We start from the raw sequence: 19,996 nt of genomic DNA on the forward strand, positions 1-19,996 counted from the left end.
GCGCCAGGCTCAGTGCCAGAGACCCGGTCACCGTGGCCGTTCCCTGTCAGGTCATACCCTTCAACAGCATCCAAAATGATATACTTGTTGCTGAGGAGGGCAGCCACAGGGGTGCTCTCCACTATCTGGGCATTTCCCTTCCCTCTCCTGACAGTCACCCAGTTTTCTGACCCCTGTAAGTCTAGGGAGGACTACCTCCCTGTAGCTCCTGTCTATCACTTCTCCACTTTCCCTAATAAGCATTAGGTCATCAAGCTGCAGCTCCAGATCCCTAACACAGTCTCTGAGTCCCTACACTCTGCTGCCACTCACTCCACTGCCCACTGTATAGGGTGGTCTTCTTTTTAAACTCTCCGCTTTGTTCTGTCTACGGCATGCACCTTCGCAGTCTCGCACTTCTTGTACCCAAAGAAGTTTTTTAAAAAAAATGGCCTTCAGAATTTAGCTCTCACGCCGCTCTTCTTGTCCCAATCCAAAAAATAACCGTTGGAAGGAGAGGAGGGGAAGTAATTATCAGAAGTTCCGGAAATAGATGTTTGTGCCATTAGTTTGGAAGCTACACAGAATGAAAATAAGGTGTTGCTCCTCCAACCTGAGTGTGGCCTCATCATGGCGTGATTGTTAGAAGCTGCACCTTGATGTTTTTCTCGCTGGCATAGTGATCAGGGACATTGGAATCTCTCTGTCTTCCCACATCCTGCAAGAAGGGATTTCCACTATACTGCCTGGCCTCTCTCCTGGTCTAATTGCAAATGTAAAGGGGGTGGGGAGTGGGGGCTCCACCTACAGCCATTTTTGGCTTCTCTCACTGAGGCCTCTCCTCAATGAAGCCTCGGAGTATTAAAGCCGTAAAATCTCTACTCAAGCTCTGTCCCCTCCAAGATTGGACACTCTGCTTGCCTCTGCATTACTTCAATTTCTTCTTGCTAATCAATCCAAAATACTGACTGGCTGCTGCAAGCCACTACCTTTTCTACTCGATCAGTGAACCCGAGTGCAGGCTTCTGATCTCTCCAACTGGTTGCTGCTCGTTTGTGCTAATGACCAACACAGTCCAAAGATTGTTCTGGGCACTGCCCTCGAGTATCACCATATGCCCAGTGTTGACATAGCATGCCCACAACTTAATAATCTGAACTGTACAACTTCGGAATGTGGGAAGAAGCCAGAGCACCTGGAGGAAATCCATGTTGTCATGTTGACAATGTACATACAGACAGTGATGGGAATCGGAGAACGCTGGGGAAATGAAGCAATGGGAATCGGCGATCACTGGGGGAGTGAATGAATGGGATTCAGAGATCACTGCTGGAGTAAAGTGATGGGAACTGGAGATCGCTGGGGGAGTGAAGTGATGGGAATCAGAGATCATTGTGTCAGTAAAGCGATGGGAATCGGAGATTGCCGGGGGAGTGAACCGATGGGAATCGGAGATCACTGGTACAGACAGCAATGGGAATCGGAGATCACTGGGGGAGTAAGGTGCTGGGAATTGGACATTGCTGGGGCAGTGAAGTGATGGGAATCGGAGATCGCTGTGGCAGTAAAACTACTGCACAAATTGCTACTGAGGCAGTGCCTCCTGCAGATACAACTGCTGATCTTTCTAGGCAGGCAAATCTTTCCAGCTTCATTGTAACTCTCTTCAAATTTACCTTCTCTCCCTCTTCTAGCTGGCTCTTGGCTTCCTCCAGGTTGGTTTTATTGTCATCTACCTGTCAGACTCACTGATCTCTGGCTTTACCACAGCCGCTGCAATTCACGTCCTGGTCTCCCAGCTCAAGTTTGTCTTCCAGCTGACTGTCCCTGGCTTCAGTGGCCCTCTTTCCCTGATTTATGTGAGTATAAATGACTTTGACAACATTGCATTTCTAATTATTATACAGTACTTATCTGTTTGTTTCGTAAAAACCATAATTCTGAATTTCCATCAAAGTCCAGGTTACTGATTGTGCCACTGTGCGTTACTTTAGACACTGAAACACATCTTTACTCACATCACGGAATCAAACGTTGCTGACGTCATCATTTCACTCATCATCATGACCGTGGTGTTCGTTTTCAAGGAAATTAATGACCGATTCAAGTCCAAGTTGCCGGTGCCAATCCCCATTGAGGTTATTATGGTGAGTTGGACACATTCACCTCTGACTTAGAACTGAACTCTCAACAAGCAATCTGCTAGAGGAACTCAGTGAGCTGAGATATGATGTGGTAGCCATTACAGAGATTTGGATGGCTCAGGGACAGGAATGATTACTTCAAATGCCAGCTTTTAGATGTTTCAGAAAGGACAGGGTGTCAAGAGGGGCCAGATGGACCCAAACGCAGGACGCAGGCACTTAAGTACTAGGGGAAGGACAGGATGGGGATGCCATGGCACTTAAGGGTAGCTGGGGTTCAGGCAGATAGAGTTCTGGCAGGCGGAGCGGAGTGACTCCCGAAGTCCAGGTTCAGGCAAACAAGTCCCTGGGGTTCAGGCAGGCAGGTCCCCAAGGTTCAGGCAGGCAGACAGACAGACAGGTCTAGATGGCAATAGGCTAGCGGAGAGCCCTCCCTGAGTATACACGCATGTATCCCGGGTAGGGGCACCTCCCAGGCGGAAACACCGGAGGCCTGGGCACGATGCGGACCCCTAGGCAGGTGCAGGCACTATCCCAGAGTTCGGGCGGAAGAGAAGGAGGGGGCAGAACCCTGCTGGGCCACGGTGGGTCGGCGGGAGCTGCCCGACAGAGGCAAGGGATGGGAACAGGCCGAACCCCTGCCGGGCCACAGCCCATTGGCCGGATCTGCCCGACGGAGGCAAGGGATAGGAACAGGCAGGACCCCTGTAGGGCCACGGCCCATTGGCCGGAAACACCCGACAGAGGCAAAGGATAGGAACAGGCATAGGACCAGGTCAACCAACACAACAGCCGTGACAATGGGAAAATTCAGAAACGGCCGGCAGACAGCGCAACCGCGCGAAACACAAAACCGAGCGGAGAAGCGGGACCAGCGCATGGGAAGAAAGGTGGGAGAGCGGACCAACCTGGCAATAATGGTACAGGCAGAGAACCATGCTGAAGAATAGGTCTGAGCCCGGGCGGGATAACAGAATGCAGAGATGAGTTTGGAGCCGGCAGGGAAACAGAACAAAACGACCCCCAGTCTGATCCCAGTCCCAAGGCCCCTTATAAACATCTGCAGCTCAATGAGTTACAGGTGTGTCTCCTTGAACCAGGAGGGTCCTAACTAGATCACAGGTGACGGGAGGGACAACTGCAGAACCCGGAGTCCAGAGCCCCCAGACCGGACCAAAACCCGGAACACGGTTCTGGATCGGACCCTGACACAGGGAGGGAGGCAAAAGAGGTGGGGGCATGGCACTGTTGATTAGAGATAGTGTCACAGCTGCAAAAAAGGTGGATGCCATAGAGGGATTGTCTACGGAGTCTCTGCGGGTGGAAGTCAGGAACAGGAAGGGATCAACAACTTTACTGGGTGTTTTTATAGACCACCCAATAGTAACAGGGATATTGAGGAGCAGATAGGGAAACAGATCCTGGAAAGGTGTAATAGTAAGAGTTGTCGTGATGGGAGATTTTAATTTCCCAAATATCGATTGGCATCTCCCTAGAGCGAGGGGTTTAGAGGGGATGGAGTTTTTTTAGGTGTGCTCAGGAAGGTTTCTTGACACAGAATGTATATAAGCCTATAAGAGGAGAGTCTGTACTTGATTTGGTGTTGGGAAATTAACCTGGTCAGGTGTCAGATCTCTGAGAGGGAGAGCATTTTGGAGATAGTGATCATAATTTTATCTCCTTTACCATAGTATTGAAGAGAGAGAGGAACAGACAAGTTAGAAAAGCGTTTAATTGGAGTAAGGGGAATTATGAGGATATCAGGCAGGAATTTGGAGGCTTAAATTGGAAACCGATGTTCCCAGTGAAAAGTAAGGAAGAAATGTGGCAAATTTGTGTGGAGCTCTGTATAGGTACGTTCCAATGAGACAAGGAAGTTATGGTAGGGTACAGGAGCGAAGGAGGATGAGAGGTAATGTGATATGATCGTGTGGATAGTCAGAGGCTTTTTCCCAGGGCTGAAATGGTTGCCACAAGAGGACCACAAGTTTAAGGTGTTGAGGAATAGGTTCAGGGGTAAGTTGTGTTTTTTTTTAATAAACACACAGAGTGGTGAGTGCGTGGAATGGGCTGCTGGCAACGGCGGTGGAAGCAGATACAGTAGGGTCTTTTAAGAGACTTTTAGACAGGTACTTGGAGCTTAGTAACATAGAGGGCTATAGGTAAGCCTAGTAATTTCTAAGATAGGGACATTTTTAACTAACTTTGTGGATGGAAGGGCCTGTATTGTGCTGCAGTTGTTATGTTTCTATGAGCAGGATCTTGAGGAAGGGGCAGGGACTGTCGATATGTCATGTTCAAATGTTACCTCAGAATGAGAGAGGAGAGGAGAAGGCCCGTAGATTTATGCGTGGGGTGAGACTGGGGCTGGCTGGTGGCTGGTGGACTGAAGAGAGCTGAAGCATGGTGGGTAAATGGAGTGGGTGGGGATGTTGGAGAGGGAAGGAGCCAAGAGGCATGCAGATGATAATCAGGAGCATGGAGGCTACTGGTGCTGGTTTCTGGTCAGTAAGAAAGGAGATAGTGTGAAACTGAGGGAGAGATGGTGGACAGATGGAAGCAGATTGGGAGGAGGAATGAGTAGGTGAAATGTGAAGGGGGACAAAAATAGGAATGGGTTTTGATGAAAGGTTGTTGTGGGAGAAGGGATGAAAAAAGGGGGGGACAAGAGATTCATCAGGAAGGAGTGGGGATTCAGCAGGTAAGAGATGCCAGAAGTTGTAAAACTCAATGATTATTAGGATGTAGACCACCCTGACGCAGTACAAGACATTGAGTCTCAGAAAAAGATTCTGATGACCTCTCATAACCTTATGAGATAGTGGCATTCCTCTAATTTATGTTTGGCCTCACACTAGCAGTGGAAGAGTTTGAGGATGGACAGGTTTTTGTGGGAATGTCATAGGGTGTTGAAATGGTCTGTCTGGGAGCTTGGGATGGCAACTACAGACAAAGTGCAGGTGTTCTGTGAAATGGTCAGCTAGTCTACGTTTGGTCATGTCTGTGTAGAGGACTGCAAATTGTGATCCCTAAAAGCAGCAGATGAGGCTGGAGGACGTTACTTCCAACCCCCATTAGGAAGGTGTTAGTTCCCTCCATTTCTTTCTGATGTCACTGGGACTGGAGCACCTGAGTTATAAGGAAAGACTGAATAGATTAGAACTTTATTTCCTAGAAAGTGGAAGATTGAGGGGAGGTTTGACAGAGGTCTACAAAATTATAAGGGTTATAGACAGGGTAAGTGCAAGCAGGCCTTTTCCACTGAGGTTTGGTAAGTCTACAACTGGGTTAAGGGTGAAAGGCAAAAGGTTCAAGGGGAACATGAAGAACTTTTTGTGCTGGTCCTGAAGAACTTTGACTTCTTTCTACCAGAAACAGTGTAGCCATGGTCACTTCCACGTGAATTAGCAATAGCTGTATTTTTCTGGGTGACATGGAACAGTCCCTGTTCTAAGCCTTCTCTGGTTGCACTTCCCAACTCTTTCTCATGCGAGAAAAGATTCATGTACCTTCTCATCCTGACCACAGATTATCAACAACATGACCCTTCCCTTATTATCCACAACACTACTCCATACTCATGACCAAATTATCCACAGACCTGCCTCTTACTTTTCAATATCAACCTGATGTGTATCTAGAGCAAGGTTTTCTAGTTCTGGATATCTCCCTCCCTCCCTCAGCACCCTACCACTGGACATTCCCTCCCTCTCTTCCTACCACTGAAGACAGACTGCACATTCAGATCTGACTTGTTAGGTCCATATTTGGGTTGGTGACACATTAGTTAAAATACCCATTTTCTGAACTATTAAAGTAAATCCCCAGGCCTTGCCACATTAACTCCCCTACCACATTTTTGTCCCCTCACCTCACCTGCCTGCACACACACAATGCAGAATGTTGACAAAAGATTACTTCACTAAACTCAATAAGCTGTCACAAGGGGGATGTGGAGACTGGACCCAAATGCTGGACACAGGCACTGAAATACTAGGGACAGGAGACCATGGCATGCAACAATGATCCTGGGGTTCAGAGAGTTCATGGTGAAGGCAGGACCCTGGCTAGGCTAGAGGATGGGTCTATGGGACAAGGAATGCTGGGAGGATAGCCCCCTGGGCAGGCCACATTACTTCTGGGTAGGGCCCAGCCTCCCAGGCAGGAACACAGGGGCCTGGGAAGGTCACAGGGTACCTGGACAGGATGCAGGTCACCACCCATCAGAAGCAAGGGGTAGGAAAGAGTCAGAGTCCTCCCACCAGGCAACAGAGTCCAGCCTACTTACCAGACAGAAGCAAGGGATCAGAAGGGAGCTCAGACCAGGGTGACTGCAAGAACAGACTTACAGAACTAGATGATTAACAGTGAGCACTCCAAACCAAACAGATGCAAAACATCCTTCCTTCCTTCCTTCCTTCCTTCCTTCCGTCCTTCCGTCCTTCCGTCCTTCCTTCCTTCCTTCCTTCCTTCCTTCCTTCCTTCCTTCCTTCCTTCCTTACCCCCACCCCACCTCACCCCACCTAGGTTTACTCACAGAGCCCCTTATATACACCTGCCAGCTGATAGGCATCAGGTGCACCTCCTTAAGCCAAGTTGATCCTATTTGGGCTGAAGGGTGGAAGGAGGGATGGCTACAAGAGCCAGAGTCTGGAGTCTGTGGACCGGATCAAGACACGGAATGTGGGTTCCGGATTGGACCATAACATAAGCTGCTTTCTCAGAATTCCTCTCCTCTAACTTTCATCCTGCTGATTACCTGTCTATTCTTGAGATTAAGTAACAAAGTAATGCTGGCAATGTCCCATCTTGCTTGGGAAATGTAGACTATGTGTAGTAACTTTCCATCCCTTTTAATTCCTGAGGGTGGGGTCCACCAAAAGTACAAGTCTTCGATATCTTGAGCCCAGAAGTAAAATAGTACAGCTTTTGGAATCCTGAAATAAAGAGAAACTGCCCAGTTCCTCAACAGGTCAGTTGGTGGTTGCAGGAAGAAAAGTTATTCAACGAAGCAATGTTTTCCATTTCACTTTAATCTCACTTTCTCCATCACCAATTTCCAGTTCAAATGACTCTTCTTGATTTAGATTTATTTGCCCTCTGTTGCACATGGACTACAGTATCCAGAAGTGTATGAGTCTCAGAAACAAGGACAAGAATATGTAATGATTTCCTTATCATTTGTTTGGCTTTGTAACTGATTTACACCAAGTGGTACAACTGCATTTATTGATTGTAATAGGAAACTCCTACCTGGTGAGTGAATTATTTCACAAGGAAACGATAAATTGGAAGAACTTAGGTTGAAAGAGCTTTGCTCTTTAACATTATTATAGTTGCTTCTAAGTTTGCAAATTTAAAATCCGGATTTGAAATTGCGGAAGTAACCTTGCAGTTTATATTGATTGATAGAAATTCCACAGTGCAGACAGTGTAATCTCCCTAGTGAGGGTTTACCACAGTGCATTTAATGTAATGTAATGTCCCTAATGGGTGTGTACCAACATCCATTCTATCTTCTATCTTGATGTTGTAAGAGTTTTGCCCCAGTACAATCTCACAATCTACCTCGTTATCATCTTGCATCACATTGTTGACCTGCACTGCACTTTCTCTGCAGCTGTTACACTTTAATCTGCATTGTTATTGTTTCAGCTTCTTCTCCAAAGCCCAGAAATGAATTGATCTGTAGGAACAGTATGCTACACAAGCTTTTTCCTGCGTCTCAGTACACATAGCTTTAATAAACCAATTCCAATTCCAATCAATATTCCATTTCTGAGCTTTATTTCAGAGCAGGCATTTTAATATCCTGTTTCTAATGTAAATTAGTCTCTTGGAGAAAACTAGTTTGTCATCAACAGATTTCAGTAGCTCCTGTCATATGTCTGTCAATCCCACAATGATTTCACATGGGCATTTCTACTTTATGTGTTTGGAGCAAGCGGACAGCTGAAGCTGATCGGTGGGCCTTGCAGGGTGAACTGTTAGGTGAATGGATGAAGCTGATGGGTGGGATTTCCAGGGTGAGTCTGTGGGTGAATGGAAAAGGCTGATGGGTGGGATGTCCAGGGTGAACTGGACATTGATTGGATGAAATCAGTATTAACACAATCGAGCTGTTCACTGTTCTTCATTATATTTCAGACAATAATCGCAACGGGTGTCTCTTATGCATTTAACTTTGAAGAGACCTATAACGTCGCCATTGTTGGAAGCCTACCGAGTGGGTGAGTATTTCAGATATACATTTCATCCAACCATATAGCCGTGGAGTCACATTGACTCGTCACATTGGCTAGTCACATTGACCAGATTGACCAGTCACATTGCCCACATTAACCAGTCACATTGATCACATAGACCAGATTGACTAGTCACATTGACCACATTGAGCAGATTGACCAGTCAATCTATGCTGACTGTGAAAATCACCTACAACAATCCCATTTGGACTCATTAGGACCATATCCCTCTACACTTTTCCTATCAAACACTTTCTAAACATTATAATTGTATCAACCTCATTCCAGATACCCACTGATCTCTGGGTGAAAAAATTACCCTTCAGATTCCCTTTAAATTTCTCCCCTCTCAACTTAAATCTGTGCCCACTAGTTTTAGATTCCCCTGCCCTGGGAAAATAATTCTATCTATCCTGTCTAAGCCTCTCATAATTTGATAAGGTCACCCCTCAGCCTCTTCTGTTTTGTGGGAGTAATACCAGCCTAACTGATCTCTTCTTATAAGGACAGCCCTTCTTTCCAAGCAATGTCTTCGTGAGTCTTTTGTGCTCTCTCTCTCTCTCTCTCTCTCTCTCCCTCTCTCTCTCTCTCTCTATTACTATTAATCTTTCCTTTACTGTGGTGACCAGAACTATTACAAGTGTTTTCAATTTTTCCATTTTGCTCTCTGACTGAATTTGTGATCTTGAGATTACAATGTTTTGTGTTTGCCTCTAATTCCTCTGGATCATTGCTGGTGCTTCAGTGACACGTGTGTCTCCACCACACCAGGGTTCCCAGTGCATGCTGTTGGGAGGATGGCCTTCCTGGGGAGAGCAGCCAGCTCTATGCCATGACCAGCTCTGATGTACAGCAGAGGAGGGTGGAGATACGGAGCACTATTGTCAGGGGGGCAGATAGCAGATTCTGTGGCTGTGTCAAGACTCCAGGATGGTATTTTGCCTCCTGAGTGCCATAGGCAAAGAATGCCTTTGAGAGTTTGCAGGATATTCTCAAGGAGAAGGGGCAGTGTTCCTCAGGAGGGTCTAAATGTGCAGCAGAGTGGTGTGATGATTGAAAGTAGTAGATTGACAGTTGAGAAAACTGAGGCAGATAGAGAGATTAAGGTGAGTGAGTCCAGCAGGCAGCCCATCCAGGGGCAGAGCAGAGAGCAAGGAAGGACTGACAAGCTGAACTGTGTGTATTCTAGTGCAAGAAGACTGGCGGGTGAGGCAGATTGACTCATGGTATGGGAGGGTCAACAGAACTCTGATATTACACCTGCACAATGAGCAAGACTGGCAGCTCAGATTTCCTGGCCAACACCATAAGACATAGGAGCAGAGTTAGGCCATTTGACCCGTTGAGTTTGCTCCACCATTTCATTATGGCCGATCCACTTTCCCTCTCAGCCCCAGTCTCCTGCATTCTCCCCGTATCCCTTTATGCCCTGACTAATTTAGAATCTATCAACTTCTGCCTTAAATATTCCCAATGACTTGGCCTCCACAGCCACTTGTGGTAACAAATTCCATAAAGTTTCCACCCTCTGACTAAAGAAATTCCTTCTCATCTCTATTCTAAAAGGATGTCCTTCTATTCTGAGGCTAATTAGCTGGACAGACAGGGTCTGATTAGGAACAGTCAACATGGATTTGTGCGTGGAAGGTCATGTTTGACAATTTTTTGAAGAGGTTACTAGGAAAGCTGATGAGGGTAAAGCAGTAGATGTTGTCTATATGGACTTCAGTAAGGCCTTTGACAAGGTTCCCCACAGAAGGTTAGTTAGGAAGGTTCAATCATTAGGTATTAATATTGAAGTAGTAAAATGGATTCAACAGTGGCTGGATGGGAGATGCCAGAGAGTAATGGTGGATAACTGTTTGTCAGGTTGGAGGCCGGTGACTAGTGGTGTGCCTCAGGGATCTGTACTGGGTCCAATGTTGTTTGTCATATACATTAATGATCTGGATGATAGGGTGGTAAATTGGATTAGTTAGTATGCAGATGATACTAAGATAGGTGGCATTGTGGATAATGAAGTAGGTTTTCAAAGCCTGCAGAGAGATCTAGGCCAGTTAGAAGAGTGGGCTGAAAGATGGCAGATGGAGTTTAATGCTGATAAGTGTGAGGTGCTACATGTTGGTAGGAATAATCCAAATAGGACATACATGGTAAATGGTAGGGCATTGAAGAATACAAAATACGAAAATACAAAAAGAATACAAAAATACAATACAATACAATACAATACAGAGTGATCTAGGAATAACGGTACATAGTTCCCTGAAGGTGGAATCTCACGTGGATAAGGTGGTGAAGGAAGCTTTTGGTATGTTGGCCTTTATAAATCAGAGCATTGAGTATAGGAGTTGGGATGTCATGTTAAAATTGTACAAGGCATTGGTAAGGCCAAATTTGGAGTATTGTATACAGTTCTGGTCACCAAATTATAGGAAAGATGTCAACAAAATAGATAGAGTACAGAGGAGATTTACTGGAATGTTACCTGGGTTTCAGCACCTAAGTTACAGAGAAAGGTTGAACAAGTTATGTCTTTATTCTTTGGAGTGTAGAAGGTTGAGGGGGGACTTGATAGAATACAAATTATGAGGGGGATAGATAGAGTTGACGTGGATAGGCTTTTTCCATTGAGAGTAGGGGAGATTCAAACAAGAGGACATGAGTTGAGAGTTAGGGGCCAAAAGTTTAGGGGTAACACGAGGGGGAATTTCTTTACTCAGAGAGTGGTAGCTGTGGAGAACGAGCTTCCAGTAGAAGTGGTAGAGGCAGTTTCGATATCATCATTTATAGTAAAATTGGATAGGTATATGAACAGGAAAGGAATGGAGGGTTATGGGCTGAGTGCAGGTTGGTGGGACTAGGTGAGAGTAAGCATTCAGCATGGACTGGAAGGGCCGAGATGGCCTGTTTCCATGCTGTAATTGTTATATGGTTATATGGCTATGTCCTCTGGTCTTAGACTCTCCCACCATAGGAAGCATCCTCTCCACATCTACTCTATCTTGGCCTTTCAATATTCAATAGATTTCAATGAGGTCATCCTTCATTCTTCTGAAGGCCAGAGCTATCACAGTCTCCTGGTATAATAAGCCTTTCAATCCTAGAATCATTTTTGTTAATCTCCTTTGACCCCTCTCCAGTTTCAGCATATCAGTTCTAAGGGGCCCAACATTGCTAACAATATTCTAAGTGAGACCTCACCAATGCCTTATAAACTCCCCTTTACACTTTATATCTGAAGAAACTCTTGGTATCTTCTTTAATATTACTGGCTAGTTTAACTTTTTACCTTCTTAACGACTTATTTATTTGCCTTCTGTTAGTTTTTAAAAGATGCCCAGTCCTCTGCTTTCCACTAATTTTTGTTTCATTATATGTCCTCTCCTTGGCTTTTACTGTATGTTGGCTTTGACTTTTGTCAGCCATGGTTGCGTCAACCTGCCTTAAGAAAACGTCTTCTTCTTTGGGCTATATATATATATATATATATCCTTCACCTTCCAAGTTGCTCCCAGAAATTCCAGCCGTTGCTGCTCTGCTGCCATCCCTGTTAGTCTTCCCTTTCAATAATATTTGGCCAGCTCCTCTCTCATGCCTCTGTAATTCCCCTTACCCTGATGATACATCTGACTTTAGCTTCTCCTTAAATTTCAGGATGAATTCTATCATATTATGATCACTGTAAACCTAAAGGTTCCTTTACCTTAACCTCCCTAATCAATTTCCATTTTTTGCACAACACCCAATCCAGAATAGCTGATCCCCTAGTGGGCTCAACCATGAACTGCTCTAAAAAGCCACCTCGTAGGCTTCCTAGAAATTCCTCCTCTTGGAATCCAGCAGCAGCTTGATTTTCCCAGTCTACCTGCATATTGAAATCCCCCATGATGATTGTAATTTTTGGCATGCATTTTCTATCTCCTGTTGTAATTTGGGATCACAGCCTTACTACTGTTTGGGGGTCTGTATATAACTCTCGTTAGAGACTTTTTACCCTTTGCAATTCCTTAGCTCTATCCACAATGATTCAACACCTTCCAATCCTGTGTCACCTCTTTCTACTAATTTGATTTCATTCCCACCAACACAGCCACACCACCCCCTCTGCTTTCCTGCCTGTCCTTTCCATACAATGTGTATCCTTGAACATTAAGCTCCCAGCTATAATCTTTCAGCCGCAATTCAGTGATGCCTACAACATCATACCTGCCAATCTGCAACTGTGCTGCAAGTTCATCTACCTTATTCTGTATACTGAGTGGTATTCAGATACAACACCTTCAGTCCTGTATTCATCACCCTGTTCTGCCTTTTACATTGCAACTCATCCTGTTGACTCCAATTTTGTCTATCATCAGCTTCTCCTTGCTAAGAACCTCACTACACACTGCCTCAGTTTGTAAACCAGCTATCTCACTTTCAGCACCATCACTCCAGTTCCCATCCCCCTGCCAAATTAGTTTAAACTCTCCCTAACAATTCTAGCAAACCCGCCCATAAAGATATTGGACCCCCTTTTGTACAGGTTATACAGAGGGGTGCATTGGTAATTTTTTAGGTGCCGGAGGTGACAAAATGCTTGCCACTTCCTATATCCTCTCTCTATATATGTCACACTGTAGCGGTGTGCTACACGCAGCACTGAAATAACGACATGGTGTCGGTAAACTGCAGTTAAAAAAGATTTTATTCGAAGTTCATGGCCTCGCTTTAAAGCCTCCCCAGGCGCAGATGCTGTAGGGGGCACGTATTCACAGTCCCGCGCGGGCTTTTCCCTTTGTTGGTGAAGCAGGCTTGGCACCCTTTTGGGACTGGCCTTTATGCCGGCGCGCTGGCTATTTGTGAGCCGCTTCGAGTGCGCTAGGAAGTGGGTCACCACATTACCCCCCACCCAAGAACCGGCGATATACCCCCCAATGTCCACAGTCTGGGCCGGACACTGTTTGTGAGGTCGGCCTCTGTGCCGCGGTGCCGGAAACTTAACCGGTTGCACCGCGTCCACATGGGCCGGTTTGAGTCAGTCCACCATGAAAACCTCCTCTCTCCCCCCAACGTCCAGCACGAACGTGGACCCGTTGTTCCTGATCACCGTAAATGGCCCCTCGTAGGGCTGCTGTAGCGGTGGCCGATGCCCGCCCCTTTGTACAAACACAAACTTACAGTTCTGCTGGTCTTTGGGTACGTAGGTCGGGTTCTGCCCATGCTGCGAAGTGGGTATGGGGGCCAGGTTGCCGAGCCTCTTGCGTAGTCTGTCCAGGACTGCTGCGGGTTCTTCCTCTTGCCCCCCTGGGGCTGGTCTGAACTCCCCGGGGACGACCAGGGGTGCGCCGTACACCAACTTGGCCGACAAGGTGTGCAGATCGTCTTTGGGTGCCGTGCGGATGCCGAGTAGGACCCAGGGAAGCTCGTCCACCCAGTTAGCTCCTCTCAGGTGGGCCATGAGAGCCAACTTTAGGTGATGGTGGAAACGCTCTATCAGGCTGTTTGACTGTGGGTGGCAGGCAGTTGTGTGGTGCAGCTGTGTCCCCATAAGGCTGGCCATAGCTGACCACAGGCCGGAGGTGGACTGGGCGCCTCTGTCACAGGTAATGTGGGCCGGTACACCAAAGCGGGATACCCAGGTGGCGATCAGTGCCCGGGCGCAAGATTCGGAGGTGGTGTCGGTGAGCGGGATCGCCTCTGGCCATCTGGTGAGGAGTCCACAATAGTGAGGAGGTGCCGCGCTCCACGTGTCACTGGCAGGGGGCCCACAATATCCACATGAATGTGGTCGAAACGCCGGTGGGTGGGGTGGAACTGCTGCGGCAGAGCTTTGGTGTGCCGCTGCACCTTGGCCGTCCGGCAGTGCATGCACGTTCTGGCCCATTCACTGACCTGCTTGCGGAGTCCGTGCCAAACGAACCTGCTGGAGACCATCCGGACGGTTGTCCTGATGGAGGGGTGCGCTAAGTTATGAATGGAGTTGAAAACGTGTCGCCGCCGGGATGACGGGACAACGGGACGGGGTTGGCCGATGATGACATCACAGAGTAGGGTCCTCTCACCTGGGCCGACGGGGAGGTCCTGGAGCTGCAAACCGGAGATTGTGGTTCTGTAACTAGGGATCTCCTCGTCTGTCTGCTGTGCCTCTGCCAGTGCCTCAAAGTCTACCCTTTGGGAAAGGGCATGAATGTTAGGGCGAGAGAGCGCGTCCGCCACGACATTGTCCTTACCCGAGACGTGCCGGACATCCGTCGTGTACTCAGAGATGTAGGACAGATGGCGCTGCTGGCGGGCTGAACGCGATGGAGGGCCTACCTTCTAAGAAGTACCTAAAATGCCAGATTGCCAGGTATAGCGCCAACAGTTCCCGGTCGAAAGCACTGTATTTGAGCTCGGGTGGTCGCAGGTGTTTGCTGAAAAACGCCAGGGGTTGCCAGCGACCCTCGATGAGTTGCTCCAGTACCCCACCGACTGCCGTGTTAGATGCGTCCACTGTGAGGGCGGTAGGGACGTCCATTCTGGGATGTACTAGCATTGTGGCGTTCGCCAAGGCTTCTTTCGTTTTAATGAAAGCGGCGGCGGTCTCCTCGTCCCAGGTAATGTCTTGCCCTTACCCGACATCAGGGTGAACATGATTCATGTCCTCTGAATCATGATTCGGGCATGATTTGGGCAGCTGAAGGGAGGAAGCGGTGGTAGAAATTTACCATACCCATGAATTCATGAAGGCCATTGATTGTGGTGGGTCGGGGAACATGGCGGACTGCGTCTACCTTAGCGGGCAGAGGGGTTGCCCCGTCTGTAGTGATCCTGTGGCCCAGGAAGTCGATGGAGTCGAGCCTGAACTGGCATTTGGCCGGGTTGATTGTCAGGCCGTATTCACTCAGTCGGGCGTAGAGTTGATGGAGGTGGGACAGATGCTCCTGACAACTGCTGCTGGCTATGAGGATGTCGTCCAAATAGATGAAAGCGAAGTCCAGGTCGTGTCCCACCGCGTCCATTAACCGCTGAAATGTCTGTGCGGCATTCTTCAGGACGAACGGCATGCGGAGGAACTCGAAAAGGCCAAAAGGGGTGATGAGTGCCATTTTGGGGACGTCGTCCGGATGCATCAGGATTTGATGGTATCCCCAAACGAGGTCTACCTTGGAGAAGATCCGTGCGCCGTGCAGGTTTGCTGCAAAGTCCTGAATGTGCGGCACAGGGTAGTGGTCCAGTGTTGTAGCCTAGTTCAGCCTGCGGTAGTCGCTGCATAGTCTCCAGCCCCCTGTCGCTTTGGGCACCATGTGCAGGGGAGAGGCCCATGGGTTGTCGGACCGCCGTTTGATCCCCAATTCCTCCATCCTCTTGAACTCCTCCTTCGCCAGTCGGAGCTTGTCCGGGGGAAGCCGAGCACGGGCGTGGAGGGGTGGTCCCTGGGTCAGGATGTGGTGCTGTACGCCGTGTCTGGGCATGGCTGCCGTGAACTGCGGTGCCAGAACTGATGGGAAATCTGCCAGGACCCTGTTGAAGTCATTGTCGGACAGCGTGATGGAGTCGAGGTGAGGGGCTGGCAACTGGGCTTCACCCAGGGAGAACGTCTGAAAGGTGTCGGCGTGGACCAGTCTCTGCCTTGACAGGTTGACCAGTAGGCTGTGAGACCTCAAAAAATCTGCACCCAGAAGCGGTTGGGCTATGGCGGCCAGTGTGAAGTCCCACGTGAACCGGCTGGAGTCGAACTGTAGCTGCACCATACGGGTGCCATAGGTCCTTACTGTGCTGCCATTCACAGCCCTCAGGGTGGAACCCGGTGCCCTGTTGTAGGTGTCAGAACTCATTGGAGGTAAGACGCTGATCTCGGCACCAGTGTCGACCAAAAAACGGCGTCCCGACTGCTTGTCCCACACATACAGGAGGCTATCCCGATGGCCAGCCGCCATAGCCATCAGTGGCGGCTGGCCCTGGCGTTTCCCAGGAACTTGCAGGGCGGGTGACAGTGGCGGGCTTCTGTGCCCCACCGCTGGTGATAGAAGCACCATTGTTCATTGGTCGCCTCACCCCTGCCTCTGGGGTTAGCGGGCTCTGTGGCCAGGCCTGGTCTGGTTTGCTACTGGGATCGTGGCCTGGTGATCTGTGCGACGGACGCCCCACTCACCTTCTTGGCGTTCCACAGCAAGTCCGCCCGGGCTGCCACCTTCCGGGGGTCGCTGAAATCCGCGTCGGACAGCAGCAGGCGCATGTCCTCGGGCAGCTGCTCCAGGAATGCCTGCTCAAACATGAGGCAGGGTTTGTGTCCTCCGGCCAGAGTCAACATCTCATTCATTAAAGCCGATGGAGGTCTGTCTCCCAAACCACCCAAGTGCAGTAAGCGGGCAGCCCGCTCGCGCCGTGAGAGTCCAAAAGTCCGTATGATCAGGGCTTTGAATTCCGTGTATTTGCCGTCCGCTGGGGGAGACTGTATGAACTCCTCAACCTGGGCCGCTGTGTCCTGGTCGAGGGAGCTCACCAAGTAGTAGTAACGTGTGTCCTCCGAGGTTATCTGCTGAACGTGGAATTGGGCTTCTGCTTGCTGGAACCATAGGTGAGGTCGCAGCGTCCAGAAGTTTGGCAGTTTTAACGAAACTGCATGAACAGATGTGGCGTTGTTCATCTTCGGCCCAAATATTGTTTGGGCCGTCGGGGTCACCAATTGTAGTGGTGTGCTACACGCAGCGCTGAAATAACGACACGGAGTCGGTAAACTGCAGTTAAAAAATATTTTATTCGGACTTTGCGCCCTCGCTTTAAAGCCTCCCTGATCCCGCCCTCCCCAGGCGCGGATGCTGTAGGGGGCACGTATTCACAGTCCTGCGCGGGCTTTTCCCTTTGTTGGTGAAGCAGACTTGGCGCCCTTTTGTGTCTGGCCTTTATGCTGGCACGCAGGCTATTTGTGAGCCGGTTCGAGTGCCCGAGGAAGTGGGTCGCCACAACACCCAATTTGTGTACCTGCTCATTTCATGTACTGGGCAACTTCCTTGACAATATAAGAAGCCCTATTCACATGATTGTAACTTTTGTCATGCATTTTCTATCTCCTGTTGTAATTTGAGATCACAGCCTTACTACTGTTTGTAATGAGCAGGTACACAAATTGGGTGTGACATAAATATATATGAATAAGGCTTCTTATAATGTCAAGCACTAAACCAAGATGAAAGAAATAGATGAATTCCAGAACTCCACAGAAGTATATAATAGTTAAGAGATTAACAAGATTATAGCCTATCGCTACATTTCAATGTATAACTGGTACAATAAAACATATAATACTTAATTGAATAATATGACAAAGTATTGCACGGTTGCACTCACTAATTATCATAAAATATAATTATCAATTAAGTAAAGAAAAAGACGTTAATCATGTATTTCACCAATTTAAAAGTAATTACCTACTTACCAAATGCCACCAATGAGAAGATTCACAGTAATTTCCACAAAGGGGCAAGCATAATATGTGTTCAGAGGTCTGAAGCAAATCTTGTCCTGGTGTCATCTGCTGATCTGTGGTACTGCAGCCATGATGTGACATACAGTATAGTTGTTATACTGCATTGTTTAGGGAACAATGACAAGAGTTTCTTGAGCTCTTCTGAGAATGCTGATGCTGCCTCGGTATTAGCCGATGCCTATTCTCCATATATAACCATATATCAATTACAGCACGGAAACAGGCCATCTCGGCCCTTCTAGTCCGTGCCGAACGCTTACTCTCACCTAGTCCCACCGACCTGCACTCAGCCAATAACCCTCCATTCCTTTTCTGTCCATATACCTATCCAATTTTACTTTAAATGACAATATCGAACCTGCCTCTACCACTTCGACTAGAAGCCCCTTCCACACAGCTACCACTCTCTGAGTAAAGAAATTCCTCCTTATGTTACCCCTACACTTTTGGCCCCTAACTCTCAACTCATGTCCTCTTGTTTGAATCTCCACTTCTCTCAATGGAAAAAGCCTATCCACGTCAACTCTATCTATCCCCCTCATAATTTTAATTACCTCTATCAAGTCCACCCTCAACCTTCTATGCTCCAGAGAATAAAAATGTAACTTGTTCAACCTTTCTCTGTAACTTAGGTGCTGAAACCCAGGTAACATTCTAGTAGATCTCCTCTGTACTCTATCTATTTTGTTGACATCTTTCCTGTAATTTGGTGACCAGAACTGTACACAATACTCCAAATTTGGCCTTACCAATGCCTTGTACAATTTTAACATGACATCCCAACTCCTATACTCAATGCTCTGATTTATAAAGGCCAACATACCAAAAGCTTTCTTCACCACCCTATCCACATGAGATTCCACCTTCAGGGAACTATGCACCACTATTCCAAGATCATTCTGTTCAACTGCATTCTTCAATGCCCTACCATTTACCCTGTATGTTCTATTTGAATTATTCCTGCCAAAATGTAGAACCTCACACTTCTCAGCATTAAACTCCATCTTCCATCTTCCAGCCCATTCTTCTAACTGGCCTAAATCTCTCGGCAAGCTTTGAAAACCTACTTCACAATGCCTCCTATCTTAGTATCATCTGCATACTTACTAATCCAATTTACCACCCCATCATCCAGATCATTAATGTATATGACAAACAACATTGGACCCAGTACAGATCCCTGAGGCACACCACTAGTCACCGGCCTCCAACCTGACAAACAGGTTGCCACTACTCTGGCATTTCCCATCCAGCCACTGTTGAATCCATTTTACTACTTCAGTATTAACACCTAAAGATTGAACCTTCCTAACTGACCTTCCGTGTGGAACCTTGTCAAAGGCCTTACTGAAGTCCATATAGACAACATCTACTGCTTTACCCTCATCAACTTTCCTAGTAACCCCTTCAAAAAATTCAGTAAGATTTGTCAAACATGACTTTCCACACACAAATCCATGTTGACTTTTCCTAATCAGACCCTGGCTATCCAGATAATTATATATACCATCTCTAAGAATACTTTCCATTAAATTACCCACCACTGATGTCAAACTTACTAGGTTTAACTTACTAATTGCTAGATTTATTCTTAGAACCCTTTTTAAACAATGGAACAACATGAGCAATACACCAATCCTCTGGCACCATCCCCACTTCTAATGACATTTGAAATATTTCTGTCAGAGCCCCTGCTATTTCTACACTAACTTCCCTCAAGGTCCTTGGGGAATATCCTGTCAGGACCCAGAGATTTATCCACTTTTATATTCCTTAAAGGCGCCAGTACTTCCTCCTCTTTAATTGCCATAGTTTCCATAACTTCCCTACTTGTTTTGCTTACCTTACACAATTCAATATCCTTCTCCTTAGTGAATACCAAAGAAAAGAAATTCTTCAAAATCTCCCCCATCTCTTTTGGCTCCACACATAGCTGTCCACTCTGATTCTCTAAGGGACCAATTTTATCCCTCACTATCCTTTTGCTATTAATGTAACTGTAGACTTATTTTCACCTTACTTTGTCAAAGCAACTTCATATCTTCTTTTAGCTTTTGTAATTTCTTTCTTAAGATTCTTTTTACATTCTTTATATTCCTCGAGCACCTACACTTAATAAGCCTACACTTATTGTAGATCTCTCTCTTTTTCCGAACCAAGTTTCCAATATCCCA

The 19,996-nt window shown here is 47.2% G+C and overlaps 1 protein-coding gene across 1 annotated transcript in view; it reads left to right on the forward strand.

Annotated features, from left to right (window-relative positions):
* Positions 1-19,996, forward strand: part of LOC132403374 (chloride anion exchanger-like) — an 85,606-nt gene that overhangs the window by 13,700 nt on the left and 51,910 nt on the right. The window contains exons 5-7 of the mRNA XM_059986791.1: positions 1,674-1,838; positions 1,974-2,126; positions 8,271-8,353. Coding sequence (XP_059842774.1) covers positions 1,674-1,838; positions 1,974-2,126; positions 8,271-8,353 — 401 coding nt within the window. The remainder of the gene's footprint in view (positions 1-1,673; positions 1,839-1,973; positions 2,127-8,270; positions 8,354-19,996) is intronic.

This window comes from Hypanus sabinus, chromosome 13 (assembly GCF_030144855.1).
Source record: "Hypanus sabinus isolate sHypSab1 chromosome 13, sHypSab1.hap1, whole genome shotgun sequence".
NCBI lineage: Eukaryota > Metazoa > Chordata > Chondrichthyes > Myliobatiformes > Dasyatidae > Hypanus > Hypanus sabinus.